Here is an 18,768-nt window from a genome sequence, read left to right as displayed (position 1 = left end):
CACTTAGCTCCTCCCGTGAGGGCTACTCCATCAGTCCCTGGGGAATCGGGCCCCTGACTGACCTGGAGGTTCAGTTGTCCCCAAAACCCAGTGACTGACGTGAGGATGAACCCAAACGGGCGTTACAAAATGACACTTCTGGAAGAGTTACAGGTAGCGCGGCCGGGGCTCAAAAGTGCAGTTTTGTGGGTTGGGGTTTTTTTTTCCATTTTGGAAATCACTTTTTTAGACAGGAACCTCAAGAACAAAGCGGGAGGTGGGGTTTTTTTTTGTCTGAAACACTCATCCCTCTCCTGCTGTATTAAATACGTCCAGACTCTCGTGTTATACAGTACAGGTGATGTTATGGGCTGTTTTATTTGCGTATGGGAAGAAAAACCTCCTACAAGTCCGTGGTTTTAGGGCTGTGCCTGAAGGAGGAGGAGGCACGCAGAGGCGTGATGGCTCGTGGACTCGCGTGGATGCAGGGGTGGGTGATGTCTGGGAGGACGTAAGGGAGCTCTCCACCCCCAGCCCCAACTTTTCCCTTCTTGTCATTGCTAAACAGAGACATGACGAGGAGGCAGTGATTGACCGGGGAAGAAGGAGCAACGCTGTCAGTATTTGCTATGAGAAGGAGGAGTTGGAAGGTGAGTCTCTGCTGAGATCCTGGTGGAGGAGCCACTAGCCCAGCGCGTTTTCCCATTGCACAAAGTCTCTCCAGTGTGCCTTGTTGGGTGTCAAATCATGTGCAGCGAAACGTGCCGCGCTTCTCAATAAAGCAACACAGTTATTGTCACATTTTTTACTATTATGGCTTTTTAAACGGAGGGAAAAAGCCTCCCGGGAGGCCACGGTGTGAGTTGTAGCCACGGGGCTTGATAATTCACGGCTTTTTTTCTCGCAGAGGTTGCTCCTGGCTTGGAGAGGTCAGGAGAATCATTTCAGGGCTGCAGACACGGGGCTGTGATTTTCTTTTTTTGTTCTGGAGTTCATTGCAATGGGACTGATTTGATCGTCTCTTGTCGCCTCGTGCCATACAGAGCTTTTGAAAATAATTAGCTCGTGTTGCTGCTTAATGAGCAAGTCTGAGTGTTGTCCAGCCGAAGCTGGAATTTGAGAAGAGGTCCGATACTTTCAGGGCACTTTTAGATGACCCGGAGCCAACACTTGTTGTTGCTGTGTTGTTGCAAAGCTCGAGTAAAATAGGCTTGGAAAAAAGGACGTCCAGTGAAAATAACATTAAGGGAAGCTGGCGTTGCTCCTGGGATTGAACCGTGGCTTAGCAAGGCACCGGCCACCTCAACTATTGCCGCAATGCCGAGAGCGCTGCAAAAAACGCTGCTTTTTCGCAGGCCACCGGACCCTGTACGTGGGCGCGCAGATGCCACTGGTTAGGCAGAGCCACCGGCATCACCGACGCCACAGCCAGAAGCATCGGGAAGGGGAACGGGAGAAGGAGTCTGCCCCGACAGAGCAGGGCTACCACTGTAAGTCCCACCGCGGCATTCGCTAAACTGGGGGCAACGTGGGCACTGGGGCCTTCTGCAAGCACGTCCCCGTGGCTAGTTTGAGTGAGTTGCTGTTCTTCCGAGGGAAAGTGGCCTTATTGAGCAACACCCTCTTTTTCCCAAGTTTTACTTTCTTTTTTTTTTTTTCTTTTTTTTTTCTTTTTTTTTTGTTTTTTTAAGTGCAGTTAAATGCATAATGGGTTTAGGCTCGTCTTCCTTAGAGGGATCCTGGCTTTAAAAATGGCAATGTGGGGAAGGAAAGCAGCCCATCCTTATGCAGAGGTGGACCAGATGCTTCTCCTTCTTCACGGCTCTGTGCAAGCCCAGAGAGACGCAGAGGAGAGGGGCCAGCCCAGTGTTTATGGCTGCACTGGTGCTGATGGCCACTTTGCACGTGAGGGTGACAAGCTGTGTTCAGGCGCAGTAACGGGATGGGTCTTTGCCTTCTGCCCCCAGGCTCCCCGTCCCAGCGGGTGCAGTTCATTCTCAGGACCAAGGAGGACGAGCAGCACATCCCTCACCACTTGTTCTCCGAGCTGGATGAGATCTGTGTAAAAGAGGGCCGAGATGCCGAGTGGAAGGAAACGGCAAGGTAAATCCCTGCTGCTTTGGCTGCGGTGGGAGAGGAGTCCCCGCACTGGCAGCGCCCGTGGGCTCTGCTTTCTCCTCTCCAGGACGCGAAGCTTTTGCAGCTGCAGGTGGCGGCACGAGGAGCCTTCTCCTCTTGCCACCCCGTGGCTCTGTCAAAGGGGCTGCAGAGCTGGGGCTGTTTTCGTGCAATGGGGCTGATCGCACCCGATGTCCGCAGGTGGCTGAAGTTTGAGGAGGACGTGGAAGATGGCGGCGAGCGCTGGAGCAAGCCCTATGTTGGCACGCTGTCCTTGCACAGCCTCTCCGAGCTGAGGAGCTGCATCAGCAATGGGTCGGTGCTGCTGGACGTTTGTGCCAACAGCATCGAAGAGATTGCAGGTACCGTGGGCACTGCATCTCTCCGGGAATGGCCGAGCTCAGCTCGCCACGGTGCTCTTCACTCCCAAATCAAACCCTGCCCCAATGGCACGTCCTTTTCCAGAAGTGCCACTGTGTTTTTCTGATGAGCTGTTTTTGGATGTAGACTGGGCGTGCAACAGTCGCACTGTTTTTTTATTCCAATATGGGGTCCTTTTGAAAGCAGTTTGTGGAGTTGGAGAAGCCACTAGAGAATATTCTGCAGCCAAAAAGGAGCGTGTGTCAGGGCTTAGCAGGCTGCTCTTAGAAATACGGAGTCTGCGTAAGAGCTGAACCACCTTAAAGGAACTATTTCTTACAAGCTGTTTCCTCGCATTCTTTGTTTTACTTTTGCCTTAACATCCAGCATTTAAGAGTTTTAAGGCAGAGTTTCTCTGGCGATGACCAAGCAGTGTATTTCTGTGGGGAAGATACTTGAAGTTAATTGCAAAAGCCACTTTGGAGAAGTTATCTTTGACTGGCAGCAGGTCTCCATTCAGCCCTTTCAAGGGCTGGAGAAGTCGGAGCCGTTCTTAGCATGTTTCTCCCTGGGCTCAGCAAATTGCACTCGATCAGCACGGGAAACTGGGAACGTCTGTGCTATAGATTGCTTATAATTTGGGTAAACGTGTAGAGTCAGAAAGGCCAGGTCGGGCAAGAAAATTGCATTATTTAGAATGGGAAATATTTATCTTAGCGGAATGATGAATAAGCACTTGGATGATGTTTCTTAGCAAAAGAAAATTCTCGTTTTCACTGCAAAGGCTGAACATTATTAAAAGGCCTTGCTATGCAAGGCTGAGCGGGCATTAGGGTGCAGCCTGTGTGGCACAGCCTTCCCTGGGGGCTTTGGGGGTCGGGACTTGTTGGGGTTTCTGCTCTGATGGCTTTGTTTCCCTTTGCCATCCTCAGATATGATCCTGGCCCAGCAAGAACAGTCCACGGAGTTTGACGAGCACGTGCGGGCGCAAGTTCGAGAAGTCCTTCTGAGGAAGCACCACCATCAGAACGAGAAGACAACCAACCTTCTCCCCGCTGTCTGCTCGTTTGCTGATGTGAGCAAGAGGCAGTCGGACCTGCACCTCCTCTACAAGCCAGGTGAGGGTTTCTGCAGGGCTGTGGCCCCATTAGACTTGCCCAGGCAAAGGAGAAGCGTCCCAGTTGCTCCTTGTCCATCTTTCTGAGTGTCTTTCTTTTTCCTACCAGCCCAAACAATCACCCCTTGTCCTTCTCCCACCGCTGCGGAAGCTAAAGATGGGGTGACCCGTGAGAGCAGAGCTATGGATTTAAGCAAGGTGAGACACTCGTAGCTTTCTTAACGCCTTTAGGGCCAGATTTGCTCTTGCAGAGTGTGCTGCAGAGCGCTGTGGGCTTTGCTTTTGGGGTAATTGCCTGAAAATCGCTTGTCGTGCCCAGGCGGAGCTGCACTTGATGAAGAAAATTCCCACCGGGGCTGAAGCATCCAACGTGCTCGTAGGAGAGCTGGATTTCCTTCACCAGCCCATCGTGGCATTTGTCCGCCTGAGCCCGGCTGTCCTCCTCTCAGGCATGACGGAAGTTCCCATCCCAACAAGGTGCGAATGAGAAGCGCAAAATTCTTCCGTAAAAAAGATACCCAACCAAACATCAAGTTGCAGGCATCAGTTTGGTGTCCCAAGGGAACAAGGCTAGTGGGAGGGGGAGCAAGCACGTTTCCCCCACCCACGTCTCCTCGCCTTCATTTCTCCATTCCCTGCTGTAGCTTTTAAACCCATCGGCCAATTGTAATGAAAGTTGGCCCCCAAATTACATTTGCCGTCTGTTTTGAAGAATTTCAAATTCATCGCGGCATCGCTGAGCCTACGTGTCCCGTCTTGAGCCACGCTCTGGGCTGGGAGCTGCCAGGGCTTTCCTTGGGTGCTCTTGGAGCAAAGACACCTTCTTCTCTCTCTCATTTTGTTTTTCTTGCCCAGGTTCCTGTTTGTTTTGCTTGGACCAGAAGGAAAAGCCCATCAGTACCATGAGATCGGCAGGTCCATGGCCACTATCATGACGGATGAGGTGCGACAAGATGAGATAGCTCCGGGTCATTTTTGCCTTTCTTCAGCTCTCCCTGTCTCTGAAGTAGTGAGGAAGAGGATTTGCTGTCCCAGCTGCCCGCAGCTCTCCAAATAGCCCAGCCCTCTTTCTCACCCCAAAGCAAACACGCAGATTTGCATCACCCCACATCCTGGAGGCTGAAATCCCGCCCGGGGTGCATCCTGCACCTCATCCTTCTCGCCGGGGTCCCCAGCACGCTGTCCCCAGTGGTGGCATTGCCAGGGCCAGTAAAACTTCTCTTGCTCTTTAAGCAGAAGGGTATGGTGTGCCATGGGGGACGGGGGCCTCGTGGGGGAGATGATTACAAGTGCCGTGATGCGCAGATTTTTCCTTTTGGGGGAATATTTCCTGCCCTTTCCAGCAGGGAATTTTGGTGAAAAAGCCTTGCGTTTAGCCAAGAGCTTATTGCACTGGTTAGGACATCCGAGCTGGGTTGTCCTCTCACCAGGTTGTCTTCTATTGGCAGGTTTTCCGTGACGTTGCCTATAAAGCCAAGAACGGGGCTGACCTCGTGGCTGGCATCGACGAGTTTCTGGATCAGGTCACGGTCTTGCCGCCAGGAGAGTGGGATCCATCAATCCGAATCGAGCCCCCGAAAAACGTCCCTTCGCAGGTGGGTGCCACATCGGCGGGAGGCATGAGGGGGATGGGCAGGATGGCTGGGGATGCTGTTCAGGGGCCCAAATTCACAAGGTCCCACTCTGACACAGTCACAGAGCCAGACCAGAAGCAAAACAAGCCAGTGGTTACAAGTCCATAGCTTTATCTCACTTCCATTTTAACAGGAAAAAAGGAAGATGCCAGGAGCTCTTGATGACAGTGCTTCTCACAGCACGCTGGAGAAACACAGTGGGCCTGAACTGCAGCGGACGGGAAGGTGGGAGCTGTAATAGTTTGGGGTTTTTTTCTGTTTGCCTCTCAAATCTGAGCATGCACCTTCCCTTCTAGCAGGTCTTTGGGGTTAGCTGGTTCAGTGAAGGGGCTCCACATTGCCAGCTTGGTCCCCTGGGCTGGGCAGGGGGGAGATCTGGGCAGCTGGGCTCAGCCCCAACCATCACCGTTGCACGCAGGTTTTCTTGATTTGGGCTGAAGGAGAGTGCTTCTTTTTAGCCACGAAAGTTACTCTATGCTTGTGATTGCCCTTCTGCAGCAAAGCAAAGTCGACGTGTTCCTCCAAGAGAACAGACTCTCTTCTTTTTCCTTCCTGCAGGCTCTTTGGAGGTTTGACCCTGGACGTGAAGCGGAAAGCCCCGTGGTTCTGGAGCGACTTCCGGGATGGTCTGAGCCTGCAGTGCCTGGCGTCCTTCCTCTTCCTCTACTGTGCCTGCATGTCCCCTGTCATCACCTTTGGGGGACTGCTGGGGGAGGCGACCAATGGCCACATAGTGAGCACCTCTCTCTGTTGGGGGGGATGGGGGAGGGTAAAACTCAGGCCAAAGTCCCTGCTGCAGTGAACCGGCTTTGGTTTTTGTTTCTCCCTAACGATTTATTTACTCACGGCCGCCTCTCTTCCCCGGACAGAGTGCCATGGAGTCGCTGCTGGGCGCGTCCATGGCCGGCGTGGTGTATTGCCTCTTTGCCGGCCAACCTCTCACCATCCTCGGCAGCACCGGACCCGTCCTGGTGTTTGAGAAGATCCTCTACAAATTCTGCAAGTAAGGCAGGCTGCCGCAGCTGGGTGCTGCGAGAGCCTTCAGAAGGGGGCAGTGATGGAGAAAAGATGCTTTTCTTTTCTTTTTCTTAGGGGTAGTTGCTAGATTTTAGTGACAGTCCTTTTGTTGCGATGGCTTTGATGGGAGATAAACCACCCTTATTGCCATAAGGTTTATTATTAAGCCCCAGCTTGCTGGCAGCAGGTGACTGGGTGCAAACCCAGCTGGTTTCAGTGTTAGGGCGTCAGGGTGATGTGGGAGAACATCACCTGGCCCAAGAGGGACCTGACCTCAAGCAGCCTCCAAGGTGTTAACACGAGATCCGTGTTAAACAGTGGTAACTAAATAATTGGCCTCTCCTGCTGTGGGTCTACACCCTGCACCACAGCCCCGAGGCTCTCTGTAGTAGTACATGGAAACTGCATTTCCCATCCGCAGCCTTGACACGCTCCAAAATTGCTCCCCGTTTTCCCCAAAGGCAGGCATGGCTCAGGGCCTCTTGCTGGCCTTTCCAGCCTTTGTTTCATTCTGCTTTCCCAGGGAATACACGCTCTCCTATCTGTCTCTGCGGGCGTGCATTGGGCTGTGGACCGCCTTCTTGTGCATAGTGCTGGTGGCCACCGACGCCAGCTGTTTGGTGTGCTACGTCACCCGCTTCACGGAAGAAGCCTTTGCCTCCCTCATCTGCATCATCTTCATCTACGAGGCTCTGGAGAAGCTGAGTCACCTGCGAGACACCTACCCTGTGCACATGCACAGCAAGCTGGACTTCCTCACCAGCTACTAGTGGGTTTTTTTCCCCCTGAGAAAGCTGCTGCCCCTTGGCAGGAGCTCCGGGCTGCACCTCCATCACCTTTCCCTTACCCCTGTCTTGGCTTCTCTCCTCCCAGCTGTAAGTGTGAGGCACCGACCCATCCCAGCAACGAAACGCTGCGTTTCTGGGCGAGCAACAAGATCAACGTGTCTGGCATCGCCTGGGAAAACCTCACGGTGACCGTAAGTGCCCCGAGCCACTGCTTCCTCGTGCCGCGTCCATGGGGTCCAGGGGCATTTGCCTGGTGCAAAAGTCAGAGCCCTTCAGGGAATGATGGGCTTCAAACTGTGCTAGTGCTGCTCGGAAAAGTCCTTGCCTAAATGTAGCGTGTGGTTTTAAGCCGCTTGGTCCTGGGGAGGAGAGTCCACCTTGTCCAGTCTACCCCAACGTTGTGGGTAGCAAGTGTCCCCGTCAAGCCTGTTGCAGGACAGTATTTCTGACTGGGAGGAAGGTTAAGTAGTGGGTGGTTTGATTATTGTAGAAGTTGTAGGACTTAAGTTCATGCTTGAAAGGTAGTAGCTGGCCTCCTTAATGGGTTCCTAGTAACTCCAGGCCTTGCTTTCTCGTTCAGTGCTGTCTGTAGGTACGTGCATAAATTTGCTTGTCTGAGCAGCCTCTCAGGCTGTTGTTGCCGGAAGCAGAGCCCGGGCCTAGGGCAGCAGGCTCTTATGGTGGCCTTCATCCCCTCTTGGCCAGGTTCTGCAAGACCTCCCCTGGGGAGGGACGATCTGTCTCTTCTCCTCCTTTCCTACCATGGTTGTCTTTAGCCCTCCTTCCCTCTTCCCTCTCTCTCTATCCCCAAGAGTTTCCAGTGTTTCCTTCCCCTCTGGTGTCTTCTTTAGCCACGATTGCTCGAATGGCAGGCAGAGGATGTGCCAAGGGTGCGTGGTATGGTGTCCCCTCACATCTCATTTCTCCGCTGTGTAGTTCAATGTGTCACTTGTTCAGCTGCTGCTGCTCATTAAATATAAATCTCTATTGGCAGGAGCAGTTACAGGGTCGTGGATCTTGGACCAAGATCCTCAAAACCCCCTAGCTATGCGAGGTTTCCCTGCCGCACGTGCACTGCCTTTGTGTCCTGACGCTCTGTTTCTCCAGGAATGTCGGTATTTGCGTGGGGAGTTTCAAGGACCTGCCTGTGGACGCGACGGCCCCTACACCCCTGACGTGTTCTTCTGGTGCTGCATCCTCTTCTTCGCCACCTTTGCCCTGTCAAGCTTCTTGAAGAAGTTTAAAACCAGCCGCTACTTTCCAACCAGAGTAAGTAGAAGATGGTGGCCAGTGTCCATCTCCACACTCATTTCCCAAAATGGCTTTCCTGGAGCACTAAGCAGTATTTGCCCTGCCTTGGTCAAGCTGGGAAACGTTGGCCTTGCAGGCCAAGCTCTCCAAGAGCTTGGATGTCCCGCACTCATTTCCATGAGTGCAAAATCATCGTAGCATTTCCCACATGCCTCGTGACCTGCCCCAGATTGAAGATTTTGGGGGGTTGATTTATTTTATTTTTATTTTTTTTTCTCCTCAGGTAGTAGGAAGTCAGGTTTCCCAAAGTTTTGGGGGTTGGGGTTGGGGGATTTTTTCCCTACCTTCTGTGCATTATGTGCTCGAGCGGAAAGTAGATTCGAATGAGGAGCTTCCTTTTGAGGACTAAAGGATGCCTCAGTGCCTTGTTGCCATTGTAGCTGTGAGTGTAGCTGTAGTGTCAGACATGTGTTTTCTTATTTTTAATATTATTATTATTATTTTTAGGTTTTGACTTAAACCAACCCTTGTCCGCCTAATTAAGCTTTTTTTATTGTCTGACCCCAGATCTCACAGGGACAAACACAGCAGCAGTATCTAAGCAAGGGATCAGGCTGCATGTGCTCAGAGGGGTGGTGGGATTTGGTTAAGCAGCCTTAATGTTGTGGATGTCTGCAACTCTTGCATCTCGCGTTACGGCCCTGTTTGCCATGCCCCTCTCACCTCTGGTTTCTCGCCCCAGGTACGGTCCACAGTGAGCGACTTTGCTGTTTTCCTCACCATCGTCATCATGGTGCTCCTTGACTTTGTGGTTGGGATCCCATCGCCGAAGCTCCAGGTCCCCCATGCGTTCAAGGTAACGGGATGTTTTGGCACGTGGGGGTGCCACAAGGTGATGCCGGGGCAGGGCAGGGCTGAGTCTGGAGGAGATGCTGGTGGTGTGACCATCTCCTCTTCCACCTCCAAGTGCCTTGCTTCCTCCTGGAAACGAGAAGATGGCCCCAAAACTAGATACCTACAGGGGAAGTATCTAGAGGTGCTTGCAAAGAGGAGACTGGCACTGCTGAAGCCCCCGGGAGAGGGGGACATGAAGCCAGGGCTGGGAGGTGCTCTGACACAGGGAGGGAGGGGAAAATGAAAGCCAGTGGAGTGCCTGGGCTGGGAGACGATGCTGATGCGTGGGCTTTGTTGCAGCCTACCAGAGACGACCGTGGGTGGTTCATCAACCCCATAGGACCCAACCCTTGGTGGACGGTGTTGGCTGCGCTCATCCCAGCTCTGCTCTGCACCATCTTGATATTTATGGACCAGCAGATCAGTGCTGTTATTGTGAACAGGAAGGAGCACAAGCTGAAGGTAAGGGCCTGTGAGGGATGACCCCAGCCCCTTCTGGGCTGCAGGTCTGGGGAGAAGCTCTTATTCCCGATGCTTTCTGAAGGCATTGGTTTGGGACAAGGTCAGGCTGCGTGGCAGGATGCTCTCCTGGATTAACGATGATGCAGGGAGCAAGTGACAGGGCAGTTCAGATGAGCAACCTTTTGGAGGAGCAAATTAATCTTGGAGCAATAGAGAAGTGCGTTTTTGTTTTAAAATGGCAGCAGCAGCAGGTGTGGGGAATGAATTGTTTTGATGCGCTGCCAGGGATAACTCAGAGTCACACCTTCCATCCAAGTGGTACAGTTTTCTTTGTGAGTAGAAAAAATGGTTTGGTGGTTTTGGGTTGTGGGTTGTTGTATTTTGGAGAAGTATTTATCGCACAAGCTCTGCATATCCATTGTTTCTGAACTCCTGCCAGATTTTCATGCCACGTGCTTGTGCAAAGCCTGCATACACGCTTGCTTGTTTCCATTTCTTGTTTTGAATTCTGAAGAAGTTGACTTGTGCTCGAGCAGGGTTTGAGTCTGACTTGCGACGTTATCCTTGCTCTTGTGCTATGGGATGCTCTGTTTCTTGTTTTCCTGCCTGCAGAAAGGATGCGGGTACCACCTGGACCTTTTTGTGGTGGCCGTGATGCTCGGGGTGTGCTCTGTGATGGGGCTGCCCTGGTTTGTGGCTGCGACCGTCCTGTCCATCACCCACGTGAATAGCCTCAAAGTAGAGTCTGACTGCTCAGCTCCAGGAGAACAACCCAAGTTTCTGGGGATACGAGAGCAGAGAGTCACTGGCTTGCTGATCTTTGTGCTCATGGGCTGCTCCGTCTTCTTCACTTCTGTGTTAAAGGTGAGAGGAAAATGCAAACCACCCAACAACCGCGAGCTTGTTGGAGGTTACAGCAAAACAGTCCCCTCTCTGCAGGCCTGAGTAGTTAGTTGTGGAGCGGAGGAGGAGGAGGTGATCCCAACCCTTGGGGCTTGACCCACGGTGGGAACCAGCCTCGGTTAGGCTTTGCAGCCCTTCAGGCCCCCGTTTGGTGTGCTCGAGGCGAGCAAGCAACGCAACTGCTTGAATTTTTGGGTGTCTTTCAGGCCCGCCCATGTTTATGGGTTACAGTTGAGCATATTCAGACCAGCACATCTGCTGTCTTTCAAACAGGCAGCCCTTTACTGGCTGCAATTTGCTCCCCAAATGCCCGGGAGCAGCCGTTCCCAGGAGCTAAACACACTGAGGTCATCCCCGTGGGCTTCCTTGAACGTTCCTCCCACAAAGTAATCTTGTCTCTAGGCTAAAAGGAGGCCTGTGGCCTTTGCCTGTTGCCCCAAGAATAGGCAGAAGTGTTTCTTCTACCGCCAGAGAATGCGGCATAGGGTAGCACGGGTGAAATCGCCTGTTTTCCTCCAACCTTTCTGGAAAATAGGATTATTCTGAGGAGAGGTAACTCCCAAGTTCAGCCTAAAGCAGAGCCTTAGCTCACTCGTGCGCACAAAATGGCAAAAAAATGGTTAAAATCTGACCCATCTCTAAGCCTGAATGGAAGCTGGAAAGCTTCAAGCAATTTTAGGCAGTGCCTGTGGAAGAGGGTGGTAATACTGAAAATGCAATACAGAAAAAGAAACGATTGCATTCTTACTTTTTTTTTTTCTTCCCCCCCCCCAGTTTATACCAATGCCTGTGCTTTATGGCGTCTTTCTCTACATGGGTGTGTCGTCACTCAGAGGAATTCAGGTACGGACTCTTTTACAGCGTGCAGCATGTTGGCTCCCTGGTATTTTGTCTCTGTAGCAGCAGGGAAAAAAGCAGTGGCATGGGAAAAACTTCTCGCAGAGCAAGCAATGAAACTCTTTTGTGTAAAAAAGAGATTGGTGGAGGTACAGGAGGTATATGGGGCTGGGAGGACCAGGCAAGTTCAGCGCTCTCTGTTGCAGGGTTTAGGGCAGGTCAGTGTTTGGTTACGTGAAAAGCGGGGGAATTTGGTGCAAAGGGAAGGCAGTTTCTACCACTGGTGGAAATCCTCGCGGGGGGATTCAGTGGGCCGAGAAATGCTAATAATGGAATGGCATGGAATAGTTGCCGTTTGGTGGGCAGCTCTCAGGGCCAAGCCGGTTTATAGATGGAGCGAAGGGAAAATGGGTGCTGCTCCCAGGAGGAATGCGGTGGGATCCAGGATTTCTGACGGCAAGCGAGATGCTGCAAAGTGCCTCCACGTCTCGAGAGGGCCAGAAACTTGCCGCAGTCCCAAGGTGGCAACCTTTCCCTTTTATTTCGCAGTTCTTTGATCGCTTGAAGCTGTTTTGGATGCCGGCGAAACACCAGCCGGATTTCATCTACCTGCGGCACGTGCCCTTGCGAAAGGTGCATTTCTTCACGGCGATCCAGCTGACCTGCCTCGTCCTGCTCTGGACCATCAAGGTGTCCCGTGCCGCCATCATCTTTCCCATGATGGTAAGAGCTGCCACCGCTCAGCAGCGGGGTGTTTGCAGTGTTGGAGTGAGAGGTGGCATCGTCTCTGAGCTCACCGCATCTTCCCTCTTATTCATGAAGGTTTTGGCTCTCGTCTTTGTCCGGAAAGCGATGGATTTCTGCTTCTCAAAGCGAGAGCTCAGCTTTCTGGATGACCTTATGCCAGAAAGGAAGAAGAAGTTGGACGATGCCAGAAATGAAGCCGGAGAAGAAGAAGAGGTAAGGCTTGCTGTGTCCTCGGGGCTGGACATCTCCGTGTGGCTGTGAGATTGCCTGTTTCTCTTACAGCTTGTCTGGAAATGTTGGGGGAAGATCAGCACTCAATCGAAATAGATCCCAATAGCCTGTAACTTTTGTAACCTTTGTTTCCTCAAGTAGCAGTGAGCTGAACGCTTGAATACAGGTGTAATTTTTAAAACGAGTCGTTTTTCACAAAGGTCATTATCATTATGATGATTATTATTAGATGATGATGATGATGATGCTGTTGCTGCTGCTGCTGGCAAGATTTGCTCATAATCGTGTTTTGAACACACAGTCCCCCTGCCCCGAAATCTTTGGAGTGAACGGTTTCTTCCCTGCTGCACTAATACCTATAGCTGCCAAGGGGCAGAAGCGGAGGGCAGACTGCTAAGTTTGTGCTGGGCATTCAGCTTATCTCCACTTTGATCAAAGACAGAGAACGTGATTTGTCCCTTTTTTACATCAGGAGTCCAGGAGGGTGATGGAAGCTGCTGCTGCTGCAAGTTCAGTTCAGCTGAACGTGGGGAAGACCAGTGATGTGGATATCCCAAAGCAAAGCAGTGACAGGTAAAGCTCCACCAAGCGCCAGGACCCCCGGCAAGATTAGCTTGAAGGTGTTTGGCAGAGTTTTCTCCACTTGCCTCTTTGTGGGGCATCCCACAGAAACCAGCAGGCAGCTTGGTGGGAAAACCAAATTTGGGGGCAGGGCTGCAGGAAGTGATTGCAGGGCTCTGACCGCAAGCAGAGTGGCTGCAGCACTCGCGTTTGACCCTCAAACCTTGCCTCATCAGTGCCTTTACGGTAGCTGGAGATCCTCATACTTAACACATGAGGAGTTGCAGGCGTGATCTGTACGAGCAGTGGCTTAGGAACCTGGACCGGGGCTAAGCCCCAGCAAGAGCCTTTGCACAGAGCTGTTGCTCTGCAGCTCCCGGGCTTGCCTCCCAAAACTCCTCATCCAGCAAAATCCCCCACACTTATGCGGAGCTTTGATTCTCGGGGCTCCGCTGTTCCTCTTGCTGATGCTAATGCTCTTGGTGGCATCAGTTCCCATAATCACGGATTGCTGTGTAAAATATTTATTGCAGGACTGATCCTTCTGAGATTGTTATCCTGGATGAAATGTCACAAATGACCGTATGGAAGGCTCTCACTTTGAAGACAGAAACCCTTTGAATCCAGGGAGGAAAAAGGTAAAGGATTGCACGTGAACGTGACCGTGCTACTCTGCAAGCGACGGCGCACGCCTACGCTTTTCCCACGCTTTGGCCGGCAAGGCTGAGCAAACGGCCTGTCCCTGGGAACAGGCATTGTGGACCGTGGCATGTAAACCAGCTCCTCTCTGCTGGGGTGGTCCCCCAAACAGGGCTGAATCAGCAGCAGGTGGCAGGTCTTCCACTGATGATGCTCTCCCTCTTTTTCTCTCCCCTTCGCCTTTCCCCACTCCCGCTTTTCACGTTTAGGAATCTTGACTTTGAAGGAGAGGAGTGAGAGCGTGACTCGGGGATGTGCCAACGCAGACAGAGGGAGAAAGCGCTTTGTTTCAGTTGGAGGATTCCCATTAAAGCCATGCAGATGTTTTCAGTTATCCTTGGTGTGCTTCAGGCATTCAGTATCTCTAGACCAGCAAGCTGAGGTGAAGGTCACAGTCAAGGGGAGTTTGGTGGTGTTAAGTCTGTGTGCGTACGTGCGTGTGGGGGTGTGGGTTTGTAGTGGTAGAGGGACTGCTACTGCTTTATCATTCAGTGCTCTTCTTTTAATACCTAATTCCTCCTCTTTTTTTTTCCCCTCTTTTTTCCAAATGTAAACTGGGAATGTCCAAAATAATTTTCTGTTATAGTTGATGCATTCTCCACTTTCTTCTTGATCATGACCGGGTTTTTGGTCTGGTTTGGGGTCCTGGCTTTAATTCACTCTTATGTCTCTTACTGGTACGAGAGGGATGCCCTCTGCAGCAGGGCAGCATAGAGAGCGTCCGAGCAGTTGGCCTAAGGTGAAAGAAAACATTTGCTCCCTGTGCTCCAGTTTTACCTCTCTTGGTTGGTTTGGTTTTGGGTTTGTTTTTTTTTGCTTTGGCTCTGCCATCAGCCTGGGAGCTGCAAAATGCAGAACTGCCACCTTCTTGTCCCTTGGCTGTAAACTGCATCTAAGGGAGCACTTCAGGTATTTGATTTTGAATACACTGTATGGTCACAGGAGTGGCCAGATGAGACCTGGGGCTCTGTGTCCCTGGGCTGCTCCCTCTGTTGTTCCTCCACTTTCCTTCTGTATTGGATCTGGCTGAGTTGGAGTTCCTTTACCCCACAGCAGCCCTCGTAGTGCTGTGCTCTGTACTGGTAGCTAGAAAGCTGTTGATAACACAGCAGTGTTTTGGCCATGGCTGAGCGGTGCTGGCACAGCATCAAGGCTGTCTCTCTAACATTCCCCCGTCTCCAGTAGGCTGGGGGTGGGCAAGATCTTGGGAGGCGACGTAGCCAGGAAGAAGAGGCATCTAGGTAGCAAGTAAATCTTCAGATGCTGGGGACCCTGCGTTCATGCAGCATTGGGCAGACCCCAGATGGATTTTCCCTTGGCACGCTTTACGGTGGAGAAGCGGAGAAGTTCCTCCTTTTGGTCATTCACGGTATTATGCAACTTTTCTTAGAAGAAAACACCTCTGTGCGTAAAGGATGTTCACACGCGGACTTCTCGCTGCACTTTAGGTAACGGCAGGGCCGCGCAGGTGGCGTAATCGCTGGTACCAAGCAGGAGCTGCCTGGAGGCTCCTCTGTTACAGTCAACCAGCTCCGTTTATCCTGCGGCCAAGGGACATGTGTAGGGACGCAGCCTGAAGGCCACGCTGCACGTACAGCGCAGCACAGACCTGCACCCGCTCAGGGTAACTGTTAGGTGGATCCCTAACTCCTGGAGGTACAGTGATCTCCCAGTCAGGATCTCTGCACCAGGCTGTGAAACTGCACGGTAACTCGGGAACCGGAGAAGGTCCAGATCTGGAGGGGATGGTTAACCACAGGGCCTCACGTTGAACCTCCTCTAAGCTCGTCCTGTGCTTACAGGGTTCTCGAGCTTCTCGGGCATCTCCCAGACTGGCCGGTTACTGCCAGCTCCCTCGTTCCTACGTTCCCCTCCCTGCCTGCCTGCCCCACTTTGGCCCCTGCAGCAGCACTCAGCTGAGCACCCTCCGTTGCTCCTGGGGAAAGAGCGTCCTCCTTGCTCTCCGTGGCGTTCCCCCAGCACATGGTGCTGTAGCAAGGACAAGGCAGTCAGATACAGACACAGCCTGTTGAACAGAGCGTCCTGCACGCAGTGCTTCCGATAGAGCAGCTCAGGAGCAAGGAGGTGAGCTGGGTGTGCTGCCTCTCACAAAGAGCATTCTACATCGGCGACCTTCCCCGTTGGACCCTCTGCAGCCTCTCTTTTTCCCGGTGTTGTAGGTGTTAGGTTGTGTGGTTAAAGGTTCATCTCCACAAACGCAGAGGAGGACAAAGGAGCAATGGCAGGCAGGGGAACCCCAGTGACCTAGGCAGAGGCAAGGGAGCACCCTGCTGTGGCTTTTGCCAGGGCTGTCACAGGAGAGGGCTCGACCACATTGCCTGGGTATGAGGCTCACCAGACAAGTATTGACTCTCCCTTGCTCACTTCACAGACTGACGGGGGGAATGCGCTTCTGTGGCCATGCCCTGCCTCTGAAGCCCGGCCGTAGACAAAAAACCGGCTCAAACTGTGAAGGTTACCAGGCAACACGTGACTGGGTGCACGTGTGCGGCAAGGTCTGTGCGTGTGAATGTCTGAAACTGAGTTCTGAGCTGTCAAGCAGAAGCCTGCTTCTTGCTACACGCAGCCAGCGTGGGCTGGTTGTAAATTTGGGTAACACCTGGAATAATCAAAAGTGGCGTGTCCCGAATCCTACAGTTAGTAAAGAGCTAGGAGAGAGAAGCCTTAATTTGGAGGCTGATCAGGCATTGTACTGCTCACATAGACAGATTAGGAAAACTGGGGGCGTGGGGTTCCAGAAAGAAGAGGTGGTGTCAAAAAGAAGGGTTCCCAGAAAGAAGAAGGGATCTTGAAGAGAAGCAAGGGACCCAGGAAGGAAAAGGTGAAGATCCTGGCTGGAGGAAATATCCTGGAAGTGGCGGAAGATCTTGGAGACCAGAGAGCCGCGTGGAGACAAGTGCCAGGGGATGCCCAGGGACCTTGACCAGCACCCTGCGAAACTGGTAAGGGCGAGCAGCTGCACAGCAGGAACCAAGGTGACGTTCTGCCTGACCTTCCCGGACCTGCAGTAGCTGGGATAGGGGAGTTGGATCAAGCAACTGCAGGATTCAGTAGGAATGCATTTCACGAAGGTAAAGAGGACACAGCAGTGGCTTGGAAATGCTGGTTGGTTTAATGGTAAAACTGGAATTATTCTGTGAACTGTGCATTCCTTTTAATATGGACTTAATTTAAAATAGCTGCTTTGAAGTTGTTCTGACTTCACCTTAATCGACACCTGCAATCTTCATCATTTTATCTCCTCCAACAGCCAAACCATACCCTGCCCCTCCCCACCCCCTGCAAAAAAAACCCCAAAACCAACCCAGGAAAAGAAAGACTTCAAGGGCAAGCTAGGCAGCAAAGTTGTGCGAGATTGGTCAAACTGCTCAAAGTTTGCCGAGAGATTGGAGCTTGCAATTCAGATGTACGTCGCTCATCGTGGGGAGGGTAGTACGCACCTTTCACTGGAGTCAGAGGGAAAAACGGGGAGAAGGGAGCTGCAGCGTAAAGAGTAAAGGACCTGACATTCTTAGGAAAACTCTCCTTTTTCTTTCCTTTTCCTTGCTCCTTCGCTTCCAGATCTCCGTGGTCGCAGTTTGTGCTGCCTCACCTCCAGCACAGCGTGCAGAATGAAACGACGGTCACAGAATTCGTCCTCCTGGGGTTCTGCAGCACCCCAGCCCTGCAGCGCTGCCTCTTTGGCCTTTTCTCTGCCCTCTGCTCTGCCACTCTGATGGGAAACGCACTTGTCTTTCTGCTTATCTGCCCGGACTACTGCCTCCACAGCCCCATGTACTTCTTCCTCTGCCACCTCTCCATCGCGGACATCTGCTACGCCTCCAGCAATGTCCCCCATATGCTAAGGAGCCTCCTTGGACAAGGCAGAACCCCCTCCTTTGCTGGGTGTGGGGCACAGAGCCATCTTTATTTAATCTTTGCACTTACAGCGTGCGTGCTGCTGGCCGTCATGTCTCATGTTCGCTACGTGGCAATCTGCCGTCCCCCGCGCTATGCCCTCATCGTGATCTGGAGGCTGCGCCTCACCCTTGCCACATTTCTGTGGGCTTTGGCGTTCGTATTTGGTACACTGCAAGCCTCTCTGGCTTTACACCTGCCTTTCTGTGGCCCCTGCGAGGTTGTCCACTTCTCCTGTGAAATTCTTGCTGTCTCAAAGCTGGCCTGCCCTGCCGCTCCTGCCAATAAAGTCCTGATCTTTGCTGTTTGTGTGTGCTTCTTCCTCTTGCCTTTAGCCTTAATCCTGATTTGCTCCCTGGACAGCCTGGCCACCGATCTGCGCATCCGCTCTGTGCCAGGATGGCACGAAACCACCTCCACGTGTGGCTCCCACCCGACCGTGGTGGGTGTCTTTTATGGAAACGCCATCTTCGTGTACGCGGGGCCCGGGAGCGGTAACTCCTCTGGGAGGGAGAAAGTTCTTTCCCTTTTCTACAGTCTCGTCAGCCCCAGTTTGAACCCCGTCATTGACAGTCGGAGGAACAAGCAGGTGAAGGAAGCCTTGCTGAAGCTTCAGAGAAGGAAGAGGGTCTTTCATTCCGTCTAGCTGGCGCTCTAGGCTTTCACCTGTCTCCTGTCTTTCTGCTCTGTCTTCTTGAGCTCTTGGGGAATGTTAAGTGGTTAAAACGTAACACAACACATGGGTATTCAAATGCATTTGTCTCTTGTTTCTCTGTGCAGTCTGATGAATATCATGACACAAAATGACTCATTCCTTGTATTGCAAATAACTAATTCTTGTTCCTCAGATGCAGCCGTCCTAGACAGGTAGTATGTTTCACCGGAACTGTTGACCCAAGTGGAAAAAACAGTCTTCTCGGTTCTAGCTAGCAGTCAGGATAAACTACTGTGTAGCAGGGTTTTTTTCTGAATCTACCCATTGATCCAATAAGATATTCTTTTTCCTTACCGTATTTGTACCTCTTGTTATCCTCAGGATGCTAGAGCTTCAGCTCTACTGTTAGAAAGAAAAAGAGAGAAAACATGATGCTGCTAATGGGCTTTGCCTCTCAGGAGGGTGAACGAGCCTGTGAAGGGTTTTCTTTCTGCACACTTTTGAGCCTGACACCTCTCATGCAGGAATGTTCTCTATTCTGGAGAGTTTTTGCTCAAAGCAGAGCTGGCTTCTGCCCAGGCACTAAGTTTTCCAAGC

At 52.0% G+C, this 18,768-nt stretch overlaps 2 protein-coding genes across 2 annotated transcripts in view; one reads left to right on the top strand and one right to left on the bottom strand.

The window, feature by feature from the left end:
- LOC126036843 (electroneutral sodium bicarbonate exchanger 1-like) overlaps window positions 1-18,768 on the bottom strand; it is a 720,476-nt gene that overhangs the window by 231,745 nt on the left and 469,963 nt on the right. The window lies entirely within an intron of this gene.
- Window positions 539-13,505, top strand: LOC126036853 (electroneutral sodium bicarbonate exchanger 1-like; the record flags this gene model as incomplete). The annotated part of the gene is made up of 22 exons (XM_049797065.1): window positions 539-629; window positions 1,335-1,481; window positions 1,947-2,082; window positions 2,299-2,459; window positions 3,390-3,575; window positions 3,684-3,772; window positions 3,894-4,051; window positions 4,430-4,517; window positions 5,023-5,169; window positions 5,342-5,433; window positions 5,767-5,941; window positions 6,078-6,211; window positions 6,749-6,994; window positions 7,099-7,204; window positions 8,121-8,282; window positions 9,007-9,120; window positions 9,459-9,620; window positions 10,233-10,484; window positions 11,298-11,366; window positions 11,910-12,083; window positions 12,183-12,326; window positions 13,440-13,505. Coding segments are annotated over exons 2-22 (2,979 nt in total), but the record flags the coding sequence as incomplete, so codon positions are not given.

Source organism: Accipiter gentilis, unplaced genomic scaffold, assembly GCF_929443795.1.
Source record: "Accipiter gentilis unplaced genomic scaffold, bAccGen1.1, whole genome shotgun sequence".
NCBI lineage: Eukaryota > Metazoa > Chordata > Aves > Accipitriformes > Accipitridae > Astur > Astur gentilis.
This window is presented reverse-complemented; position numbering and strand designations above follow the sequence as displayed.